Consider the following 26,576-nt stretch of genomic DNA (forward strand, 5'->3'; position numbering starts at 1 on the left):
GGTAATGGGAGCAACTGTTTAATGGGAATGGGGTTTCCTTTTGGGTGATGAAAATAGTTTGGAATTAGACAGATGTGATGGTTGCACAACACTGTTAATGTACTAAATACCACTGAACTGTATACTTTAAAACAGTTAACTTCATGAATTTTACATCATAAAAATTATTTTCTTAGAAGGTTCACACATCAAATCCTTAAAGTCATCATACGTCCTTTCTGCCAACACTTTCCATTTCCACTATTCATGTGCTAGTTCAGGCTTATGTTGTTGTGCTTGAGCCTTCACTACCCACTAACTAGTTTTTTTTTTACTAATCCAATCTATCCCACTTCAACCCATCATCCACATCATCCAGTCTAATCTTATATTACAGCTACAATCACATGACCCTATTGCTCAAAAGCCAACAGTGGCTCTCCTGCCTAACAGATTAAGAGAAATACTCTGCCTGGAATCCACAGCCCTCTCTAGAATGTCCTCAAGCCTTCCTTTCCAGGCTTATGGTATAGACCAGTGGCCCCCAACCTTTTTGGCACCAGGGACCAGTTTCGTGGAAGACAATTTTATTTTTCCAAGGACGGGGTGGGGCGTGGATGGGATGATGATGGTTCAGGCAATGGGGAGCGGCAGATGAAGCTTCGCTCACTGGCCCGCCACTCATCTCCTGCTGTGCTGCCCGGTTCCTAACAGGCCGAGGATCGGTATCAGTCCGCAGCCCAGGGGTTGGGCACCCCTGGTATAGACTATAGAAAACAGTGTAGACCTTGAAACAGCCTTTGAGTTCAAATCCCAGGTATGCTTCTTACTAACTGTGGAAACTTGAGCAAGCTACTTCACTTTTCTGAGCACAGAAATGGAGGAAACAGCACTTACCATGAGTGTTGTGAGAACTGAATAAAATAATGTCAAGTAATAGTACAGTACACAGAGTAAATGTTAAACAAAAGCATCTTTCTATAACGCCCTGCACTAAAACTACCCTAAATTTTAATAAGAATGGGCCACTTAAATCCCCTGAATTAGATGTTTCTACCTTCATGACTTAGTTTACCTTGTTTGTTAGTTTCTTAGCAAAACCTTATTAAAACTTCTGCCTTTCAAAAATCTACCCATTCAAGAAGTGTCATTTCAAATAACAACTTTATTATTTTATTTATCTTTCTGCTTCATGTTTTTCAACATCCTTCATTCCCCATCGTCACCCTCAATGATATGTAAGCTCTCCTTTTTTAAGTACCCCAGCACCTTGTACTTCTGAGGTACTTGTATACTAGCATTTCCTGTGTTTGTCTTTTAAGCCCATCTACTAGAGCATAAGCTTCCAGAGAGGAGGATTTTTAATGTCTCACTGATCTTTTGCATTTCCTATACTATGTAGAACTGTATATACAGCAGATGATCAATGTGTTTATTAAACTGATTAAACTGAATACTGATATAAGCAAATATAAAATTCTAAACCTGAAAATAAAGGCTAGTTCTAAAATATTTTTCTTTTGATTCTGAAAAATATAATGTCTAAGACTAATTAACCTTGTCCAAAAAAACTGTGAAGAATTTTTGGACAGACCCAACAATTAAAGTCCTAAGTGGGAAAACACCAGAACAACCTATTTTAATCATAGAGGCCAGAAACAGTTCAGAGAAAGAATGTAAGCTTAGAATATTTGTTTTCTGTGCTACACAAAGTCCTGTTTATCATGTGAATGACTGACAAATGCATGCATAATCAATAGCTTGCTTCTTCCCCTGCTTACAAATCTTCCAGAAGGGCCTGTTTATTGCCCTTTGTTTCCACTGCTTAAAACTAGTCCTTCCAATCTCATGCTATCAATGAGAGAGTAGATGCAAAAGTACTTTACAAAATTATATAAATGTAAAGTATCAATATCTCTTAATTTCTCAAGTATGTTATCATCAGCAACAATTAGATCATTCCACAACAAGCAGGCTCCCTCAGATCAATGTATTATCTTTTCTAAATTTTTCCCAGCTTCACAGTTAGTTCACCACAATCCTAATTTTAATCAGTCCCTTTTGCATCGAATCTTTTCAATCCATTACTTATCTGACTCTAATCTTTTCCCTACTCTATAGTCATAATGTGTGCACTAGGGAAACTCTTAACAAAAGAGACCCTAAGTTTACACTTTAGTGCTGTTACTTACTGGTTAATCTGATCTTGGTCAAGTTATTTAATCTTCTTTAAACTCCAGTGTCCTTGTTTGTGAAATGGTGGTGTGTAGTAAGTACCTATCTCAGAAAATTTTTGTAAAGAATTTTTAAAAGTTTATATGTAAAGCACTCAGCACAGTGCATAGCACCTAGCAGGCACTCAATCAATGGTGGTTATTACTTTCCTACCTCCTAGTGCTTCTGGCATTTACTTTTTCAGAGTTGGGAGGGAAACACTCAGGTATATGCACTGAGGATGTGCATAACTCTGAGGCAGTCATTTTTATCATTAGCTTAGTTTAAAAAAACAAAAGCATTAGTATAGCTTTCAATCTTCCCCTCACTACAATCCACTAGTCTTGCTTCTTTCTTCCTATAGCACTGTTTCTTGACCAAAACAATGTACTATTAACTCCTCAAAAGTTTTTAAGAATCTGGTTAAGCACTGTAAATATTCCATCTTCACACAATAGTTGTCCTCTCCCTAAGGCAAATCTTTGTACCCATAACTATTCTTTATGTAACCCGGTTTCCAAATCCTTTTATATACTTCATGCTAGTATTTGGAAGCATCTGAGTTTCTCAATATCACTGTTAAAGTATATTTATCCAAAGTGAATAGACGATGTCATGTTTTATTTGGCCAGCACACACACAAGGGAACTACTGCATCCCTTCACCTGAGTGCCTCGTAGATTTGAATCAATGCCATCACACAGTGTGTTGAGATTTTTTTTTTAGCACCTACATTATCACAGCAGCTCCTACTAAGTCTTGCACTCATGTAAATTGCAGCCAGGACAGATTCTCAGCAACTTTTTCCAATTCCTTTTAAAAACTTAATGTAGAATTTTACATTAATGTCTGTTTCTATTCATCTTGTTTATTTCTCAGTTTTTAGCTTTCAAATAAATTTCTGAACTCAATGTACTAGTTATACTTCCATCATTAGGTCTTTACCTTAAGCATGTCATTTCCCTTCCATCTAAATCACAGAGTAAACAAGTGTTCAATAGAATGAGGCCTAAGAAAGTATTACTGATTCTTGCTAATTCTTTAGGGAACTATAATTCTGTTATGTTCCTCCTTCTTCAAAACCAGTTTCTCCCTTATGGACTTTACCCTGATTTCTATATCACATGTAAGACTGATCAGTTGTTTACCAGGACTAAAGACTTTCAGAGTCAGAAGGGACTTTCCAGAATCATCTGGTCTTGCCCAACTCTCTCCTTTACAAATAAGGAACAGGAAATCAGGAAAGTTATATACCCTTGGCCACATGGCCAATAAGTGATATATCTGGGAGCAGAACAAAGGAATTCTAAATACATATAAATGATATTCTTTCCAGTACAGGTTTTTATTTAATTTTTTGTATTTTTATCTGTTCATTTGATTTATATGAAGTAAGATAAATTACTGCGTTTTATTATTCTCTGCTTTATCTAAAACAATGTGCCCTTTTTGTTCTCAAGGGTATTCTGGCTACCACACAAGGAGCACATATATTGTTTCCTCTTACTTTTCAAGTCTATTCAGGGAAAAGGTGGGTGAACAGCTACAAAGCTAAATAAATATAAATTTTGGCTTACTGCAGGCAGTGAGGACAGGAATATTTTGGTTATAAATCTCAAATCCTGACTCTCAGTCTACACATGTATTTAAGAATAACTATCAACTTTCTAAGACTCTACAGAGAGAAAGATAATTTTATACTGTATTGATGGTATATATTAAATCACTGTATCAATGATACCGTATATTCTTTTCATACCACTTCTGGTTGATTTATGGTCAACATCACTTAGATATCAAACTCAGATGTGAAATATTAATAATAAATAACAACCACTACCTGCCTCCTCACCAGAATGTAAGTTCTGTGACAGTTAGTGTTAGTTTTTCATTCTATAATTTTTGTGTGGCTTGCAGTGGGTAGGCTCTCAATAAAAATGTTGATCAACAATCAATGAATAAGTAAGCTCTTTAAAAGGAAAACTAACCCCCAAAAATGGATCTAAAATTTTAACAACTCCCCAAAAAGTAAACAAAAGAGATATATTCTAAAAGGATTTACTTGGCCACCAGAGTTAATTAAAGAAATGAATGAGTCTTAATATTACAACTTTTTTTTCAACAAAGTGCTTTTACTCCCTTTCCATTTTGCCCTTTGCCCCGAAATCTTTTGACAGGTTACTCTTTGTTTCCTTAGACTCCTTACACATAAGAGACTTCTACAACAATCCCTCTGTTCATTTTCCTAGAACCACCGAGCAATTGTTCAAAGAGACCAAATCAAGTTCACTATCATAAGAGTATAAAAAGGCTATCAGCAGATACACAGATGAGGTTCTTGTTAGTATTAGAATTACTTTATGACCTGAACTCAAAAACAATCTAAGAATTCACTATTTTCTGTCAATGTTTTCATATTCTTTGTATGCAGCTGCTCTCACAATTCATTTCAAAATATCAAGTCTCACATTAACCAAAACAGCAATTTCTAGCAATTGCTATAGCAATTGCAATAGCTATAGCAATAGCAATAGCTATAGCAATAGCAATCTGACATTAAGTCAAAACATTCTCTTTACTGATGCTTTTATTAAACATTATCTTCTACATCGGTCCTCTGAAATCTAAGTAAAAAGCACCAGAACAATATCATGTTACTTCAAATGTTGAGGATGAAGGAACTTGCTCACTTAAAGCCTTTTTCTCCTCCTGTTTTTAATATGTTTACAATTGATTTAATTCACTTCAAATGTCTATGCTAAGTTCAAAGAACTAACGGCATCAAACTCAAATCATTTATATCCTTTTCCTGTTTGTTAAACATTGATATTAAAAAATTTTTAATTACTTATCAAGTCAAAGCTATTAATATTTGATGTATCACCAATCACGCAGCTTATGTTTCATAAACAATATAAAGCACCAGCCTATATAAACCCACCATGTTCTCTCCATAGTTTTCCTTTAAATTCACAAAGTGAAAACTCTATTTCAAAAACTACAAGAAAACTACAGATTTAATAAACAGATTAACTTACTGAAAAAATCTTTAAAGACCTTTAACCAATCCATTCTGAAAAAAAATCCCGTGTTCTCTTCGTCAGTTTGTTAACACAGCTCAGGATAATTCTCGGTGAACTTCCTGCTTCTGCAACACTGAAACTCCCCACACCCAATCCATGTGACTTGGCCCACACCCAGGCAACAGAAAGGTTTCCTGAGGCTTCTCTCTTCCCAAAACATTTTTCCCCTGAACTCTAACAGAACCTATAAAACAAGTATATCGTGATGGCCACAAATATGACCTTACTATTCATATTTATTTTGGAAGAAGCTTTAAAGCGTGTATTTTTTTTTCAACAGTTGAAAATATATTCATGTATTCATTCTTTCCTTTGTTTTCTCCTTTTCTTTCTTAACCTTCAAACAATGTCTCCATCAGCACAATCAATCATTGTGAAAAAAATCCATTAGTTATATGCAACATTTAAGTTACCAAAAAGGGATTCAGAAATTCTGAGAAAGGAAAGAAGGCTGTCCGATGCAAAAGCTGGACTTACATCATTATACAGGCTAACTATAGATCACTAGTCCTCTGGAATAGACAGCAATAACTGTAATATACTAATAAAGTTAACACCAATAGCCTAGAACTTAAATAGATATAGTCTTGCTAAAACTGTCTCAGTAATATCAGAAAATAGTACGGAAGGTTTCCCAGGAGTATTAATAATAAAAACTGTATCTAATAAGGCTTTTAAAATTCATATGCAGTCACATCTAAAACTGGGGTGTTTTTCCTCTTTGCTCTATATTAGTTTTTTCACTATCTTTTGTTAATTACTGTCACATCTGCTATACTTCTCAGGATACCACTATCCTTTTTAAAAGGAACATAAAAGTTTATCTAGGTGTGGCCCTAGTCCTTTCTGTGCCTTCATCACTATGAGGCATACCTTCTTGATAGAAGTTACCTTAATTTTCCCTAATACACCTAATCAACATGCTTTAAATAAATGTCCAGTATCCACAAAATCACAAGTATTCCTGGTTCTAACTTTGGTCTCTTCAGCTATTCAAGGACAATCTCTTTCCAACTGTCTTCCATTCATATGTGAATTGTCTTCTATTCAAAAACTACTATTAAAAACTAATAATAATGGCCTTATTTGCAAAACCTTAAAATCTCAAAAAAAGGTAAACCTAGTTAAAGCAGTTAAGTATCATGGTGAAAATTCAGATTAGTAACTCCATTCATTAAATGACCTTTAGAATAGAATAACAATAGAATAACAATAATGCTGAATAAGAAATAAACACTAATACAAAGCAGTTAGTCAATAATATTCCATATTCATCAATCATGCCACATTACTCTCAAACTATCTTTTTTCAAGGAGAAATTTTACTTTTTCTCCTACATATATACCAAAAACTATTAAGTAAGAGCATGCTTGCCTGAATATCTGAGGGAAATTCTGTCCCTCCCAATTCCTTCCTGTCAGCCAAGGGGAATTAAGAGAGAGAGAGAGAGAGAGAGAGAGAGACAGCGTAGGTCTCATTTGCACGTATTTCCTTCCTATCACAGCTTGGCCAAGCCCAATGTGAAGTAGGTTCCCCTATCTCTGGCCCTAACGGAAGGCCAGTAAAAACAAACTAACTTTACAGTTAGGGGAAGAAAGAAGAGGAAAAAAGAGAAACAAAATAAGAAAAGAGATAAGCTTTGTAGATGCTAATATACAGTAACGCACAATTCAAAACTCTTTTATCAAATATAAGAATAAAATGATGGTTTGTTTTTAAAAGCACAGTTCAAAATATAAGCCATTAGATGTAAAATGAAGCAATGTATCCTGTAAAATAAGTTGCCTTGATGACAGGAGGATATTCTGCATCTCACTCATTTTATCCCTATCTCAATTAGATGTAGAATCTGTCTACACTCCAACAGGCACTCATGGTTCAAGGGGCCCCTGATAGACGATCAGAGTTAAGTTCCACTGTCAGCATCACTCTGGCTTGACTCTTGAACTCTGGCCAGATCCACCAGCTAGATTTACAGAAACTGACCTTCACTGGTCTCCTTGAACACACCTGACTTGAATACCCCTGCTATGAGCCAAATTTACCTTGCCTAGCTGAAATCCTAGCCCTGGGATGTTCTAGTCGATTCTGCTCACTGCTGCCAAAATTCAGTACAAAGAACCAAGCTCTAGCATTCATTTAAAACAAAGTATTGTCATTCTTGTTTTAATACAGAAATAACTTACCTAACGTATCCTTTAGGTTTTTTACAATCGATGCTTTCCGAGCACTGTTTTTCCTTTCCACGTAGTTAGAAGGCACAAAACCCGTTTTATTCATGGAATTTCGAACTCGCCACCAGGACTTAGAATCATCCAGAAGCCACAATCTCTCATTCTTCTTGATGTCCAGCTCTTGTTCTTGTTGGGCCACATAATCAAATTTGGCTACTACCACGACTTCTTCTGCCATTTTTCAGTAGCTTCTGCACTGTAACCACACAGAAAATATTTTACATACGGTTTAACTAGTAGTAGTCTACATGCTTTTCAAAAGAAACACACTTAAGAACCAAAGAGCACTGAATGATTGAAAATAAAAATATGAAAAAAATTAAAATACCAGGCATATACTAATCAATACAAAACTGGTGTAGCTATATTAATAACTTTAAGGCAAAACTATTACTAGTGATAAGGAAATGAACTACATCATGATAAAAGGTTTCATTCAATATATATAACAGCTAAACTTATATGTACCTATTAATATAGCTCCAAAATAGAACCACAAGGAAAAATTGACAAATCCATTGTCATAGAGGACAACTTTTAACATGTTTATCTCAGTAATAAATTAAGGAGACAAAAAAATAGTAAGGCTAAAGAAGAACTGACATCATAACCGCTAAGTCTGATGTAATAAACATATACAAATATAACTTCCAAACAGAACAATATAAACAGAACATATACAAAAATCGATCAAATCCTAGGCCATAAAAAAGTCTGTACATTTTTCATGTACTTGGCACCCTACAACCATATTCTCTGACAATTGTAATAAAAAGACAGCTTTTCAAAAACGTTATATATTAATAATATTTAGAAACTTCTAAAAACTCATGAGTCAAAGAAGAAATCATAATATAATTTGGAAAATACTTAAAAGTAAAATTAAAGACTATACAGCTAACTTTGTGGGATGCAGCAAAAGGAGTATATAAAAAGGAGATTTGTAGTTGTAAACAGTTACATCAGAAAAATAAGAAAAGTTAAAAATAAATTAATGAACTGATCATCTGTCTTCAGTTAGAAAAGAAGAACATAAAAACAAGTAGATAAAAAGAAATAATACAAATAAAAGCAGAATTTAATGAAACAGAAAACAAAGATATAGAAGAAAGCCTCAACAAAACAAAAAGTAGTTCTTTGTCATGACTAAAAAATGGACAGTCTGGCAAGACTAAACAATGAAAAAAGGAAAAGAGAGCCCAGAAATAAACCCCCACACCTATGGTCAATTAATCTTCAACAAAAGAGGCAAGAAAATACAATGGAGAAAAGACAGTCTCTTCAGCAAGTGGTGTTGGGAAAGCTGGACAGCCACGTGTGAATCAATGAAGTTAGAACACACCCTCACACCATACACAAAAATAAACTTAAAATGGCTTAAAGACTTAAATATAAGACATGACACCATAAAACTCTTAGAAGAGAATATACGCAAGACATTCTCTGACATAAATCGTACCAAGGCAACAGAAATAAAAGCAAATATAAACAAATAGGACCTAAACAAACTTAAAAGCTTTTGTACAGCAAAGGAAACCACAAACAAAACGTAAAGACAAACTATGGACTGGGAGAAAATATTTGCAAATGATGTGACCGACAAAGGCTTAATTTCCAAAATATACAACCAGCTCATACAACTCAATAACAAAAAAACAAACAACCCAATCAAAAAATGGGCAGAAGACCTAAATAGACATTTCTCCAAAGAAGACATATAGATGGCCAACAGGCACATAAAAAGATGCTCAACACTGCTAACTATTAGAGATATGCAAATCAAAGCTACAATGAGGTACCACCTCACACTGGTCAGAATGGCAATCATTAAAAAGTCTACAAATAACAAATGCTGGAAAGGGTGTGGAGAAAAGGAAACCCTCTTATACTGTTGGTGGGGATGTAAACTGGTGCAGTTACTATGAAAACCAGTATGGAGGTCCCTCAAAAAACTAAAAATAGAGTTGCCATATGATCCTGCAATTCCACTCCTGGGCATATCTCCAGACGAAACTATAATTTGAAAAGATACATGTACCCCACTGTTCATTGCAGCACTACTTACAATAGCCAAGACATGGAACAACCTAAATGCCCATCAACAGAGGCATGGATAAAGAAGATGTGGTATATATATACAATGGAATACTACTCAGCCATAAAAAAGAATGAAATAATGCCATTTGCAGCAACATGGATGGACCTAGAAATTATCATAGTAAGTGAAGTAAGTCAGAAAGAGAAAGACAAATACAATATGGTATCACTTATTAAAATATGACACAAATGAACTTATCTACAAAACACTCACAGACATAGAGAACAGACTTTTGGTTGCCAAGGGCAGGGGGTGTGGGAGGGATGGACTGGAGTTTGGGATTAGCAGATGCAAACTATTATATATAGCATGGATAAACAAGGTCCTACTGTATAGCACAGGGAACTATATTCAATATCCTGTGATAAACCACAATGGAAAAGAATATGAAAAAGAACATATATATATGTATAATTGAATCACTTTGCTGTACAGTAGAAATTAACACATTGTAAATCAACTATACTTCAATAAATTTTTTTTAAAATGAAAAAAAGCACACCAAATTACCAGGAATAAAAAGGGACTCATAATTATAGATGCTACAGACATTCAAAAGACATGGCAATATTAAAAACTTGATCAATAAATCTGAGAAAAAGTAAAATGTACAAATTTATAGAAAAATTAAAATAACAAAAGTAATAAAATTGAATTAGTCATTAAGAAATCTTCCCATAATGAAAACACCAGGGCCAAATGGTTTCACAGGCAAGTTCTATTAAAATTCAAAGAACAAATAATTCCAATTTATGCAAACTCTTTTAGAACAAAGAAAGGAAATGTTACAAACCTAAGTCACTCCTGAACCTAGAATAGCTCTCTGCTTTCTTCAGAGAGACTATTTTACATAAATAGCTATCCCAGTTTAGCAAGCAAATAAAATCAGCTTCTGATTTTGGATCCTGAATATCCAAAATACTGATTCTGTTTTCTCAACGATGAAGCAAGTTCTTCAATGTACTCAGGGAAATGCATTTTAATCTAGAATTCAACAAGCCCTAGCATTCAAGTGTAAATACTTTTACATCTACAAGGTAGATACTTTTGGGGGGTTATTGCAACATCTCAAAACCTACCACACAGTCTTCTAAAATAATGACTCAAGTATATTCAGCAGCAAAATTAATAATGTTAAAAAAAAGAGGATGATGTGGTATTCAAGAAATGACGAACAGGGAGAAACCAGAAAAATTAATTTGTATTCTTGCAATTTTTCTGTTTGAAATTACTTGCAAATAAAAACTTACAACCGGGACTTCCCTGGTGGTCCAGTGGCTAAGACTCTGCGCTCCCAATGCAGGCGGCCCAGGTTCCATCCCTGGTCAGGGAACTAGATTCCACATGCCTCAACTAAAAGTTCACATGCCACAACTAAAGATCACGCATGCCGCAACAAAAAACCGGCGTGCTACAACTAAGACCAGGCGTGGCCAAATTGAAAAAAAAAAAAAAAGTTACAACCAAGCCTAAATAACTGGTGCATGATGTAAAAAATCACAAGTGATAGACTTTTTGAGACACTGAAAAGCAGAGAGATTTTGTCAGGGATACTTGGGCACCAACTGTGATTCCTTCCTGTGGGAACCTGTCCCCCCACCCCCATATTAATCTATACATTTAATAAAATTTAATTCTAGGTCCCAGTGAAATTTATTCTGAAACTTGACAAACTGATTTTTAAATTTATCTAGAAAAGAAAACATAAAACTGGCAAATATTTTGGTAAAAAAAAGAGTATAATGATAAGAGTTGGTTAAAAAAACAAAAACAATAAGAGTTGGTATAATAGTTGGTAGGTTATATACCCAGCATTCATTTTCTCTTTTCCCAACAATATCCCAATTATCCTCATAGTTGCCACCTCATTATTATTATTCTAGCCATGCAACTTGGGGGAATGACTCTAGCTTCAAAGGTGTATTTGGGTTAATGAAAGCTTTCCCTCCATATTAGAATCACCTACAGAGCTTTTAAAAAAATACAGGAGCTTGGGCCCCTACATCAGAGATTCTAATCAGTGTGGATTGTCACTTAGGCATTACTATTTTTAAAAGCCATCCAAGTGATTCTAATGTACATGCAGGACTGAGAACTCATCTAAGCCAATCATGACAATCTCTCCCTTGCTAGTTTTGTCCACATTAACCCACTTAAGGCCAATGGGGTGCAAGGAAAACTATGCTAGCAACTTCAGGGTAATGATGACTGGCTCTTGAGAAACGTAGTAAAAGACTGTCTCTGTATTTTGTCATGGACAGATGTGAGGCCTGCAGCCACCTTGTCACCAGCTGGAGAATGAAGCTGACAAGTGAAAGGAGAGCTTCTGGGAAATAGAGCCAGAGTTGCTAAAATAGGTACTAAAAACTGCCCCCTAAACCTCCAGTTCCTTGAGCTAATGTATTTCTTTATTACGTTAAGACAGTTTTAGTTGGGTTTTGTTCTTTTCAGCTGAAATTCCCACTATAGGCAAACATACCCTATCAGATATCAAAATGCACTAAAATATTAAGGCAATTTAAAAGAATATGATATTGGTACAGAATATCAAATAGACCAGTAGAATATAGATTAAGGTCCAGAAACAGATACACCTACATACAGGCGGCTTTAGAAGCCCTTTTCTCTAACATACTAGCTATGAGTTCTTCTAATTTAGGTCTTTTTGAAAAGATGGAGTACCTCAAACCACTTAATACAAAATGAATTTTTGTATATATTTTCCCCCTAAACATTTACAGTGGTCTCACCCAGGCCTAATTCACAAGCAAGTAATTTTTTTAAGTGACTTCTTTGATAAGTCTTTCCAAAGCAATCAACTTCGTTTTCACAAAAGCAATTTTCTTTCAGCACTATTTTTGTTAATTTATATGATATATAAGATTATAGTAAGAAGCACACCTGAAAGATACAACACCTCTAATTCTTGGTAAGTAGATTCAACTCAATTGGTGAGAGCAGAAATATGTCAAGGGTATCAGGTTATATGTTTCATAACAGAAATAAAGGGGTTTAGTCAGTTAATTAGGCAAGTCAGCTAACTTCTACTATGTGTCTTTAAATATGCAAATATATGAGAATTTCATATATAACAGGGGTGACATTTCAAATCACTGGAGAAGACTGAGTTATTCAATAACTGATACTAGGACTACTAACTATCTATTTGGGAAAAAACAGTGTCCTACCTCACACTATATACAAAAGTAAATTAGACAGACGACCTTGACTTCCAGGAAGACAGAGTAGTTGTACTTTTCTCTATTTCTCCAGCTAAGTAGAACTAAAAACTCTGGATATTATATATGAAGCAAACAAAAGAAAACTCTGAAAGGTAAAGAGAAGGCAAATCAGCTAGGGAACTCAGGACCCAAGTAACAACAGAGTGGTGAATCCCCTATGTTTTCTTTTTGCCTGGTATATCCTAGACTTGAAGATGAAGATTGGCAAGCTAAACACACCAACAGGCACAGAAAAAACAACAAAAACAACAAAACCCAGTGCTCTCCAGACAATGGATCAAAAAAGGGACAGCTTAGCAATACAGAAAACTTTTAGACGATAAAAACTCTACTCCAGTCAAACACTGCAGAAAAAACTGGCCCCACCCATACCAGCAAAGGCCAAGAAGGAAACCTAGATTTTCTACCCTTGAGAGGCTGTAACGGGGCACCCCAACATCTGTGCCTGGTGGTGTAAGTAAAGACCTACTAAGGAGCCAGGACTTTTATTACCCATCAGCCAGACAATCGGCAAAGATGTAAAAGAAATCAGTAACACATTCAACCAACAGGATCTAACCAACATTTATATAATATTCCAATGAACGACAGCAAAATATACATGCTTTTCAAGTGCCCCTGAACAAATACCAAGATAGACCATATCCTGGGCCATAAAATAAACCTCAACAAATTTAAAATAACTGAAATTATAAAGTGTATTCTCTGACTACAACAGGATCAAACTAGAAATCAATAATAGAAAGATAACAGAAAAACCTCCAAATATTTGGAACATACTTCTAAATAATCCATGGGTCAAAGAGTCTCAAGGAAAGTTCATTTACACTGAAGTGAAAATGAAAATAAAATCTATCCAAATTTGTGTGACACAAGATCAACCTGCAAAAAGCAACTGTATTTCTATATACTAGAAATGAACACATGGACACCAAAATTAAAAGCAATACCATTTATAATAAAAGGAAAAAAATGAAAGAAGTGCTAATCTAACAAAACATCAAGAGGACTATATGTTGAAAACTACAAATGCAGATGAAAGAAATCTAAGAAGATCTAAATAAAAGTGTTTATGGAATGGAAGATTCAACACAGTAAAGGTGTCAATTTTTTCCAAACTGACATACAGGTGATGTAATTCTTATTAAAATCCCAGCAAAAACTTTTGTATATATAGAATTATTATTCTATAATTTTTATGGAAAGGCAAAATAACTAGAATAGCAAAAACAATTTTTAAAAGTTAGAATAAAGTAGGGAAATACTTACTATGTAGCTACAGTAAGCCAAGACTTGCTGTATTTGCAAAGGGATAGACACATATATCAGTGGAACAGAACAGAAAACCCAGAAATAGAGCCACACAAATATGCCCAACTGAATTTTGACAAAGGTGCAAAAAGTAATTCAATGGAGGAAAAACAGCTTTCTCAACAAATGTTTCAAGAGCTAATGGACACCAAAATAGGCAAACAAAAAAAATATACATTAACCTAACCTCACACCTTATACAAACACTAACTCAAACTGGACGACAACCTTAAATATAAAACTTGAAACTTTTAGAAAAATATACGGAATAAAATCTTCAGACTACAGAGCTAGGCAAAGAGTTCTTAAACTTGACACTGAAAGTAAGATCCATAAAAGGAAAAACTCAACAGTAGAAAAATAACTCCAATTAGAAAACAAGCAAAAGACATAAAGAGACATTAACTGAAGAAGATGTATAGATGGCAAACATGCACATGAAAAGATGCTCATCATCATTAGCTACTGAGAAAATGCAAATTAAAACCACACTGAGACATCACTACACACCTATCAGAATGGCTAAAATAGAAGAGTAACAATACCAAATATTGACAAGGATATGTTGAAACTGAATCACTCGTACTTTGCTGATGAGAATTTTAAATGGTACAGACCCCTGGAAAACAGTTTGGCAGTTTCTTGTAAAACTAAACATGCAACCACCATACAAGTGAGCAGTTGTACTCCTGGGCTTTTATCCCAGAGACATGAAGATTTATATTCATGCAAAAACTTTTACATGAATGTTTACAGCAACTTTATTTGTGAAGTCAAAAAATGTAAACCACCCAGATGTCCTTCAACAGGCAAATGGTTAAACAAACTGTGGTATATCCATACCATGGAATACTACTTAGCAATAAAAAGGAAAAAATGATCGATACATGCAATAACCTGGATGTATCTCCAGGGAATTATGCTGAACTGGGGCGGGGGGGGGGGGGGGGGAGACAATCCCAAAGGTTACACACTATATAATTCCATTTATCTGACATTCTTGAAATGACAAAATTATAGAAATGGTGAGCAGATTAATGGCTTCCTGGGGTTGGGAGTGGAAGGAAATGCGTGGTTATAAAAGGGCAGCAAGAGGGATCCTTGTGGTAATGGAAATGTTCTGTATCTTGACTATCAACATTAATACCCTGTTTGTTATACTGTACTACACTTCTGCCCTATGTTACCATAGTACTTCATCATTATACACATATCACAGTTTCCCCAACTATACCTTACTGATGGACAATGGGTTGTTTCCTGTCTTCTGGTATTAAATAGTGCTGCAATGAACAGTCTCATATACATGTCACTTTGTTTTCCTGTTTTCTGTGTCTCTGGGTTCGAGTCATAGAAGAATTCTGAGATGAAGCTTAAGGTTTACATAATTTTGTGAATATTGCCAAATTTCCTATCTATTGGCTCTTTATCTTTTTGTATTCTGAACAATATATTAGAGTGATTATTTCCTCACAGCCTTGCCAAGAAACTATGTTGTCAATTTTTTGGATTTCTGCCAATTGGATAGATAAGAAATGCTACTTCAGAGCAGTTTTTATTTGTGTTTCTCTATTACAGTGAGATTGAGCACCTTTCCCAAAATTTAAAGGACATTTGCATTTGTTTTTCTGTGTGGACTACCTGTTCCTATCTTTTGACCATTTTCCTATGGTGTGGCTTCTTTCAGTTTTTAGAAGCTCTTTGTATAGTAGGAATATATGCCCTTTGTCTTTGGTATAAATTTTTCCATTTTGTCATTATCTTTTTAACTTGGTTATCGTACTTTTTGAGAAGAAAATTTTTGAAGAACAGCTCAAAATTGTAAATGCACATTTCTTTGAACCAGCAATCTACATACTATGGGCAAAAATGATTCAAGTACCCAAAGCCATTTATGTAAAAATGTTTGCTGCAGCACTGCTTATGTGAAAAATCAGGAGTGAAATGTACACCAAGAGTGCCTAAATTATAAATACTGGTATGGTAAAATGTCCAAGAAATATTAAGCAAAAATTGAAAATTCAAAACAATATGCTTATTATGATTGTATTTTGAAAACATTCTCCTACATATGCTTGTATATGCATTAAAAAGTTCAGGGAGGATACACATCAAATTGCACAGTGGTAGCCTCAGTGAGTGGTTAGACTGGCAAGACTTTCATTCCCTACTCCATAGATATGTGTGGTTTGAATGTTTTTCAATAGGTACGTATTACTTGATTTTTTTTAAATGTACTGTAAAAAGAGAAAACCAACTGAAAGCTAGCTAATAGGAACTGGCATCCAGAACACAAAGTATGGGTGAGGAAACATGGGGCATGCAAGAGAAAAAAAGAAATGTAATAGTAAGTTGTCATAGAACTAAATCTGCTTTACAGTAGAATTACACAGAATTTAAACAACTGGAATCTAAAACAAAAACAAACAAAAAAAACCCCACTTATAATTCAGCTTTCCTTTGATGACCATTTCTTCAGTTAAGTACCAGATAAAAGAGCTAATCTTAGAGTTCAGATAGTAGGGAAAACTATGCATCTTTAAAAACAAGTAACAAAGTAAAATAACATGTTAACACTACAAGAGGGACAGCAATTGAGGCCAACTGAGAAAACAAAGTAAATGCTTCCCATCTCATGCTTACCCTGGAACAGATGCTCAGAGTAGAATTACGGGTAGTAACATTTGCACTATTTTAATAGCCATTTCTCTTTTGCTCTCTTTTGGTTAGAGACTAAAAGCTTAGTTCAAAAAACAGAAATTAAATATGAAGTGACTCCATTGCACTTTATTCAGCCCAGAGGCCTGGCTGTAAAGCTTGTCAATTAATATTCCATACTCTCCTACAAAAGCTTCAGCTCCATGTTTCCAACTACACTAACAATATTTGCACTGGGATGCTCTTGGCCCCACTCTTCTTCCAGGAATTGGATTCCTATCCTTTTGTCTCTCTGTCCTTGTACCTAGCACCTGAACCCAGGAGCCTCATCAACCAGTGTCCATTTCCTCCCTGACATCAAGTGTTGGATTTCCTTTATAAAATCTGAACTACCTATTTTGATCCTCACTGACTACCTGCCCTCCTCTGATACTATGAACGTCATGGACCTCAGACTTGACATCAGTCCCACTTTATAGTACTCACATCCTGCTTGCCTTTTTCTCCTGGGCTTATTTCCTGATCTCAGTTTGTTTTTCAAATTCACTTCCAATCTCATTCCCAAACTGGACCTACACACGGTCGCTGATCATACTTCTGGCCCTTTCTGATCTGGTTACCAGAAGAACAGAACCAAATTGGAATTAAAGAACTCAATCATTTAAACATGTCACTAAAGACAGACAACATGAAATTTACTGTTCTAGGGATCTTCATAAATTACACCACTCTTTCTTATTGGAAAGGGATCAACAGACTAAGTTGGAGAACACCTACTGGCTTAAGATGAGAGGTTTTTACACCATCACAAAGGCTGAGAGTTGCTAAAAATATGTAACTCTATACCAAGGAACGTTTACTAAATGTCTGTAATTCAGGTATATCCTAGCATTTCCCTCACAACAATCATTTAAAGTATTATCCTCACTTTACAAGTATAATACAGATACTAAGAAGTTAAATGGCCCTTCAACCTTGGAAAATAAGTGGTTGAAACTGGGAGTCAAATGCATGTTTTCACTCCCCCCAGAGTTCATGTATTTTTGATTACTGCTGACTCTTAAGGAACAGAAGAGGAATACACAAGTTATAAATACATGGAAACCAATTACCTAGTAAATCAGCAATTCTCGAACTATATGGTTTCAAAACCCCTTTACATACTTAAAAACTGAAGAGCTTTTTTGTTTATGTTGGGTCTATCAATATTTACCACATTAGGAATTAAAAGTGAGAAAATGTTAGGATATTTTTAATTCAATTAAATATAATCACATTTAATCCAATACATTTTAACATTTTTATGAAAATTGTATTTTCTAAAACAAAATATTTAATGAATAGAATTATTTTACATTTTTGCAAATCTTTTTAATGTCTGACTTAATAGAAGACAGGTGGATTCGCATATCCATATGCGAACATATTAAATGTTTCTGCATTTAATGTATTACAACATCGTTTTGGCTGAAAAGAAAACCTGGTCTCACACAAATGTATGGTTGGAAAAGGGGAAGAGTATTTTAAGAGTCTTTTCAGATAACTGTGGATTCTTTTTTGGTACTACACCAAAACTTGACAAGCAGCAGAGTTTCTTAAATACTAGTTTCTAATGTGGAATCTAAAACTTTATCAATGAACTTTTCCATACTGTTTTAAATATTAAAACTCATTGGCCTAAGTATTTTTTTTTGTTTTGTTTATCCACTCACCTTTTGTTTTTATTTATTTTTTATAAATTTATTTATTTACTTATTTATTTTTGGCTGCGTTGGGTCTTCGTTGCTGCGTGCATGCTTTCCCTAGTTGCAGTGCGCGGGCTCCTCATTGCGGTGGCCTCTCTTGTTGCGGAGCACAGGCTCTAGGCAAGCAGGCTTCAGTAGTTGTGGCACGCAGGCTCAGCAGTTGTGGTTCGTGGGCTCTAGAGCACAGGCTCAGTAGTTGTGGCGCACAGGCTAAGTTGCTCCACGGCATGTGGGATCTTCCCAGACCAAGGCTCAAACCTGTGTCCCCTGCATTGGCAGGTGGATTCTTAACCACTGCACCACCAGGGAAGTCCTGGCCTAAATATTTTAAATTCCAGGAATGATGAATGTAAGCCTGCTGCAAACTTTCTCTCCAACCGATTACAACTAAAATCTCCAGAAAAAAAATGCAAAGCATCAGCTACCTAAGGACCCTGAAAAGTATACAATAGGTAGATTGGAGAGGGAAATCAGCTTGAAAACAGACCAATACATAAATATCCTGTTGAATACACAAATTTCCTTTGAAATTTCACCAAACAATAAATTTCCTTTTGGTCACCCCACCACACACACACTTTATTTCCTAGCTATGACCCAAAGCCAAGAAGAATGGGAAATTGTGCGGAAGGTGCAGTAAGGAAAAACCTCTCATTTGGAAGAGAAGTTTATTTGGCCAAAAGACAGGGGGAAAAGGCTCTTGAAAGCCAGAGTGGGTGGGTTAAGTCCCTGAGGTTTTTTCCTTCTTTCCCCCCTCTCCCAGCCCTGTCCCAAGGCCAGCCTCAGTGCAGATCTGCACTGCTGCCACCATGGTGGAGATAGCATATACGTTAAGACCCCAAGAGGGGACTTCCGTGATGGTCCAAGGGTTAAGACTCCACGCTTCCAATGCAGGGGACGCGGGTTTGATCCCTGGATGGGAAACTAGGATCCCACATGCCGCGTGGTGCGGCCAAAAAATAAAAAATAATAATTAAAAAAAAAAAAAAAGACCCCAAGAGGACACCTATGCTTTCTCTATAACCTCTTCACCCTGAAGTCAGGCACAGTCAGGCCCAGAACTGAGCAACAACATGCGAGACTGAAACTCTAATAAGAGAACCCAATTTTTCTGGCCAAAGGAAGCAAGGGGTCACTGGGAGCTGGAGAATATTGGAAAACTCCCATGAAAGAAGAGCCGAAGAACGTAATCTATGACAAAGACTCTCTCCTTGACCAAACTCTAGCCAGGCTCCTCTGAACCCTCTTCTTAACTAGGCCTCAATCCTGACCTATAAAAACTGCAGACTCTCAGCATAAATGACTTGTCATAAATGATTACTCACACTAACAGACTTGAACAAACACTAGGATAGTTTCTAATAGTTTAAGGCTCTATCCCTAAGATGACCCCTCCAGCCCCCTTAAGTTCCTGCCTGAGAAAGCTCAATGCTGCCAGAATTTACTGTTTGTTCCAGCTAAATCTTGGTGATAGACAGATAGGCCCCTGAACTCCCTCTTAGAGCAGTTACTTTAGAAAGCTTGCAATTATAAACACTTCCTCTGCTCCCTTGAGATATAAATTGTCTACCACCTAAAACTGTCTTCTCAAGAACCCAAAAGCCATCTGTTTAAAATGCAAACATTCAAGGAGATTACTCTCACTCTTGTTCCCAGACCCTGTAGGAAGATAAGGGCCCAACTTTGGTGGGCGCCTTGCTCTAACTTGCACCACTGCCTCTGTTATAAAGAGAAGTTTACTTCTCCTCTGGATAAGTACCAATTACTAACCCTGCTGCCCTAGCCATATGGACCAATCCCCTTCAACACGGCTCTGTGCCTTTCCCTTAGCACATTCCAACCTCTTAAAAGTCTGCTGCCTTTTGTTTTGGCAAAGTTGAATTCAGTTCACGCTGGACTCTCTTCCCTATCATAATATTTATTGAATAAAATCTATCCTTACCACTTCAACTAGTATCGAGCTTGTGAATCTTTTATATCTATAATTCTAGTTATGAACAAACTTAAGTACTAAACTCCCCTCCCCCAAGTTGGACGTGCATGGAATTTCCAAAGAAGCATGACAAAGGCACTGAGAACTGAAATACAAAATAAACACTGCCCAAGCCCAGACCATCCCTGACTGGTGCATATAGCAAACAGACTCAAAGAGTACAGCAAAGGTTTAGAAAATGAAACTGATATTGGAACTATTTGCCAATAAAAACCAAGTAAAAGCTGGTTTGAACCTAATCAGATTGATGCCTACTAAAACAACAGCAAATTCTCCAAAGGATTTTAACAGGATCCCAATTCTCACAACTTAATACTAGAAATGTCCAGTATATAATTCAAATTTACCCAACATACCAAGAAGTAGGAAAATTTGGGCAAGAATTGGAAGAAAAAAAAAACCAACAGATAGATGCCAACCAATAAATAACCCAGATATTGGAATTATCAAAAGTCTTAAAGCGGCTAACATAACCATGCTCCATGAGGTAAAGATGAACACTCTTAAATGGAAAGATAAATCTCATCTGAGAAGGAGAAGCTATTAAATAGGATCAAATGGAAATTTTAGAGTTGAAAATCATAATATCTGAAATAAAAACTTCACTGGAGAGGCTGAATAGCAGAATCAAGATGGCAGATGTATTAATTTTCTATGGCTGCTATAACAAATTACCACAAACTGGGTGGTTTAAAATAACAGAAATTTATTCTGTCAGAGATCTGAAGGTCTCAATCAAGGATACAATCAAGAAGTCTGAAATCGAGGTGTTGACAGGGCTGTACTACCTCTGAAGGCTCTAGGGAACAACCTGTACTTTGCCCCTTCCAGCTTTTGGTGGCTGTCAGCATTCCTTGTGACTGCATCACTCTAACTCTGCCCCTGTGTTTACACTGCCTCCTCCTCTTCTGTCTAGCAAATCTCCCTCTGCCTCACTCTTATAAGGATACTTGCCATTGGAATTAGAGCTTACCAGATAATCTAGGAATTTATCCTCCTCTCAAAATCCTCAAATTAATTAATCACACCTTTTGTCACATAAGGTAATATTCACAAATTGCAGGGATTAGGAAATGGACATATCTTTTTAAAGTGTGCCATTCAACAAACTACAACAGAGGGAACACTGTGTAAACCTGAAGACAGATCAATAAAAATTATCCAATCTGAAGAACAGAGAGGGGAAAATATTTTTGAAAAAGAAAGAACAGGGCTTCAGGGACCATTGGGACAATATCAAAAGAGCTACTATTCATGTCTTTGGAATCCCTAAAGAAAAGATACCGGTGCAGAAAAAACACTTGGAAGAAACAGTGGTTGAAACTTTCCAAAAGTTTGCAAAAGGCATAAACTTACAGATTCAAGAAACTAAGCAAACCCCAAATAGGATAAATGCAAATCATGTCCAAGCATATCATAATCTAACTGCTAAAAACCATAAATAAAAGAAAAATCTTAAAAGCAGCCAGAGGAAAACAACATATTACATACAGGCCAGTGGTTCTCAACTGGGGGTTATTTCACATCCACCGGGATATGTGACAATGTCTGAAGTCATTTTTTATTGTCACTGCTGGGGAGGAGGGAGGTGCTAATGGGGATACTGCTAAACATCCTATAATGAATAGAATAGGCCTCCACAACAAGAAATTATCCAGTCCAAAGTGCTAAGGTTGAGAAATCCTGATATAGGGGGTAATCTGAACGACAGGACTTTTCATCAGAAACCATGAACCATATCTTTAAAATGTTGGAAGAAAACAACTGACAACCCAGAATTCTATATTCAGTGAAAATATCCTTCAGGAATGAAGTGAAATAAAGATATTCTCAGATGAATCAAAACTAAGTCATTTTGTTGCCAACAGACTGGCTCTAAAAGAAATGTAAAGGAAGTTTTAAGGCTAAAAGAAAAATGGTATCAGAGGGAAACTTGAAACTTCAGGAATGAAGGAGGAGCAACAAAAATGGGAAATACCTGGGTGAATATAAGATTAATTTTCATCTCTTAAGTTCTTTAAAATATACATAGTTGTTGAAACGGAATATTATAATATTTTCATGGGGGGGCTTTCAACCTGTATGTATAATTCATATGATAATTATCATATAAGTGGGGAGGGCAATGGGACCTATATACAGTTGTAAGGCTTTATGTTCTATTTGAGGAGGTAAAATATAAACTCTAGATATACTAGGAAAATTAAGAATATATAGTATATTATAATCTTTAGAGCAATTACTAAAAAGAAGGACAAAGAAATACAACCGTGAAAACCAATATATACATTAAAATGGATACTAAAAAAACACTCGATCCAAAAGAAGAAGATAAAGGGAAAACAGGAACAAAAACCAAAAGAAACAAACGGGAACAAATAATAAAACTCAAACATATCAATAATTACATAAAATAAATGCCCTAAACATGCTAATTAAAAGATATACTATCAGGGGACTTCCCTGGCAGTGCAATGGTTAAGAGTCCACCTGCCAATGCAGGGGACACGGGTTCAAGCCCTGGTCTGGAAAGATCCCACATGCCGCGGAGCAACTAAGCCTGGGCGCCACAACTACTGAGCCTGCGCTCTAGAGCCTACAGCCACAACTACTGAGCCCGCATGCCGACTACTGAAGCCCGTGCCTAGAGCCCATGCTCCGCAAAAAGAGAAGCCACCACAATGAGAACCCGACGCACCGCAACGAAGAGTAGCCCATGCTCCGCAACAAGAGAAGCCACCACAATGAGAACCCGACGCACCACAACGAAGAGTAGCCCATGCTCCGCAACAAGAGAAGCCACCACAATGAGAACCCGACGCACCGCAACGAAGAGTAGCCCCTGCTCACCACTAGAGAAAGCACGCGCACAGTGAAGACCCAACACAGCCTAAAATAAATGAACAAATAATTTTTAAAAAGATAAGACTATCAGATTAAATTAACAAATAAGACCCAACTGTTACCAAAAACCCATTTTAAATATAATGCTATATAGATTAAAAGTAAAAGGATCATGCACACACTAGTCAAAAGAAAGCTGGAGTGGCTATATTAGTATCTGAGAAAGTATATTTCAGAACAAGGGCAATTACCAGGTATAAAGACCTGAGTTAATGAGAAAAAGGTAAATTCATCAAGACAACCCAACAATCCTATGTATGTAATGAACAAGAGTTCCAAAATACATAAAGCAAAAACTACTAGAACTGAAAGAAGTAAAGAAATCCACAATTATTCTGAACTGTAACCACTCTCAGTAATACAAAGAACAAGTAGACAGAAAATCAGGAAAGATACAGAAGATCTAAACATCAGCCAACTGAATCTAACTGAACATTATACTCAACAACAGCAACAACAGGTACACATCTTTGCTAGTACACACAGAATATTCACCAAGATAGACCATATTCTGGACCATAAAACCAACCTTAATAAATGTACAAGAACTGAAATTACACAGCATATGTTCTCTGACCATGAAGAATTAAACTAGAAGTCAATAACAGAAAAATAACTGGAAAATCTCTAAATATTTGGAAACTAAACAACACACTTCTAAACAATTCATGTGCCAAAGAGTCTTCTCAAGGGAAATTTGAAAATATTTTGAACTGAATGAAAACACAACATATGAAAATTTGCTGGATGAAGCTAAAGCACTGCTTAGAAGGAAATTTGTAGCATTAAAATGCTACTAACAAAATGTTAGAAAAGAAAAAAGATCTCAAATCAATAATGTAAGTGTCCACCTTAAGAAACTAGAAAAGGAAAAGCACATTAAACCCAAAGGAAACAGAAGGACTTAATAAAGATCAGAAATCACTGAGATTGAAACAGAACATAAAAGAAAAATTACTGAAACCAAAAGGATGTTTTTTTTCCCCTAAATATATATATATTTTTTAATATTTATTTATTTATTGGGCTGTGCCGAGTCTTAGTTGCTGCACGCCAGATCTTTTAGTTGTGGCATGCAGGAACTTTAGCTGCAGCATGCGAACTCTTAGTTGTAGCATGTGGGATCTAGTTCCCTGACCAGGGATCGAACCCAGGCCCCCCTGCATTGGGAGCATGGAGTCTTAGCCACTGGACCACCAGGGAAGTCCCCAAAAGGATGTTCTTTGAAAAGATCAAGAAAATTGATAACTCTCTAGTAAGAATGACCAAGAACACAAATTGTTCGTGTCTTAAGTGTTCAGTGGAAGGTAGAACTTTTGAGGATGAAATCGGACTATTTGCTTGAAACTATTTCTAAACAAAGTATAGAAGGTGCAGTTTGGCTTCTCTTGAATGCTTATACTAAAACGCAAGTAGAGAAATAAAGATGGAATTGTTAATCAAGAGGGAAGCAGAAATTTAAATATTAAGTTGGAAAATTCTCTGCCTACCCATATTTTAAAAAATGAGAGGAGCTTCAAGATGGCGGAAGAGTAAGACGTGGAGATCACCTTCCTCCCCAGAAATACATAAGAAATACATCTACATGTGGAACAACTCCTACAGAACACCTACTGAATGCTGGCAGAAGACCTCAGACCTCCCAAAAGGCAAGAAACTCCCCACGTACCTGGGCAGTGTAAAAGAAAAAAAAAAACAAGAGACAAAGAATAGGGACGGGACCTGCACCAGTGGGAGGGAGCTGTGAAGGAGGAAAGGTTTCCACACACTAGGAAGCCTCTTCCCAGACTGCGGGGGGCGGAGGGGGGAGCTTCAGAGCCACGGAGGAGAGCGCAGCAACAGGGCAAAGCAGGGAGACTCCCGCACAGAGGATCGGTGCCGACCAGCACTCACCAGCCCAAGAGGCTTGTCTGCTCACCTGCCGGGACAGGCCAGGGCTGGGAGCTGAGGCTCGGGTTTCGGTCGGACCCCAGGGAGAGGACTGGGGTTGGCTGCGTGAACACAGCCTGAAGGGGCTAGTGCGCCACGGCTAGCCAGGAGGCAGTCCGGGAAAAAGTATGGAGCTGCCAAAGAGGCAAGAGACTTTTTCTTGCCTCTTTGTTTCCTGGTGCTTGAGGAGAGGGGATTAAGAGCACCGCTTAAAGGAGCTCCAGAGACTGGGCGAGCCGCGGCTATCAGCGTGGACCCCAGAGACGGGCATGAGACGCTAAGGCTGCTACTGCAGCCACCAAGAAGCCTGTGTGCAAGCACAAGTCACTCTCCACACCTCCCCTCCCTGGAGCCTGTGCAGCCCGCCACTGCCAGGGTCCCGTGATCCAGGGACAACTTCCCCGGGAGAACACACAGCGCGCCTTCAGGCTGGTGCAACGTCCCGCAGGCCTCTGCCTCCCAGCCTCGCCCCGCAGCCGTACCCTTCCCTCCCCCCAGCCTGAGTGAGCCAGAGCCCCCGAATCAGCTGCTTCTTTAACCCCGTCCTGTCTGAGCCAAGAACAGACGCCCTCAGGCGACCTACACGCAGAGGCGGGTCCAAATCCAAAGCTGAACCCCTGGAGCTGTGCGAACAAAGAAGAGAAAGGGAAATCTCTCCCAGCAGCCTCAGGAGCAGCGGATTAAGTCTCCACAATCAACTTGATGTACCCTGCATCTGTGGAATACCTGAAAAGACAACGAATCATCCAAAAGTGAGGAGGTGGACTTTGGGAGCAACGATATATATATTTTTTTCCCTTTTTCTCTTTTTGTGAGTGTGTATGTGTATGCTTCTGTGTGTGATTTTGTCTGTACAGCTTTGCTTTTACTATTTGTCCTAGGATTCTGTCTGTCCATTTTTTTTTATTACTTAAAAAAATTATTTTTTCTTAATAATTATTTATTTTAATAACTTTATTTTATTTTACTTTATTTTATCTTCTTCTTTCTTTCTTTTTTTTCCTCCCTTTTATTCTGAGCCGTGTGGAGAACAGGTTCTTAGTGCTCCAGCCAGGCGTCAGGGCTGTGCCACTGAGGTGGGAGAGCCAACTTCAGGACACTGGTCCACAAGAGACCTCCCAGCTCCACGTAATATCAAACAGTGAAAATCTCCCAGAGATCTCCATCTCAACACCAAGACCCAGA

At 36.9% G+C, this 26,576-nt stretch overlaps 1 protein-coding gene across 4 annotated transcripts in view; it reads right to left on the reverse strand.

The window, feature by feature from the left end:
- The window catches only part of NCK1 (NCK adaptor protein 1), an 82,878-nt gene that overhangs the window by 12,951 nt on the left and 43,351 nt on the right, over positions 1-26,576 (reverse strand). For 2 of the 4 annotated variants that reach the window (XM_061194624.1, XM_061194623.1), the window contains exon 2: positions 7,464-7,707. In XM_061194624.1, coding sequence (XP_061050607.1) covers positions 7,464-7,689 — 226 coding nt within the window. In that variant the 5' untranslated portion in view covers positions 7,690-7,707. Of the gene's footprint in view, positions 1-5,231; positions 5,330-7,463; positions 7,708-25,974; positions 26,055-26,576 lie in introns of those variants that run through there. The other 2 variants (XM_061194625.1, XM_061194626.1) reach the window with 2 other exon arrangements.

This window comes from Eubalaena glacialis, chromosome 6 (genome assembly GCF_028564815.1).
Source record: "Eubalaena glacialis isolate mEubGla1 chromosome 6, mEubGla1.1.hap2.+ XY, whole genome shotgun sequence".
NCBI classification, from domain to species: domain Eukaryota; kingdom Metazoa; phylum Chordata; class Mammalia; order Artiodactyla; family Balaenidae; genus Eubalaena; species Eubalaena glacialis.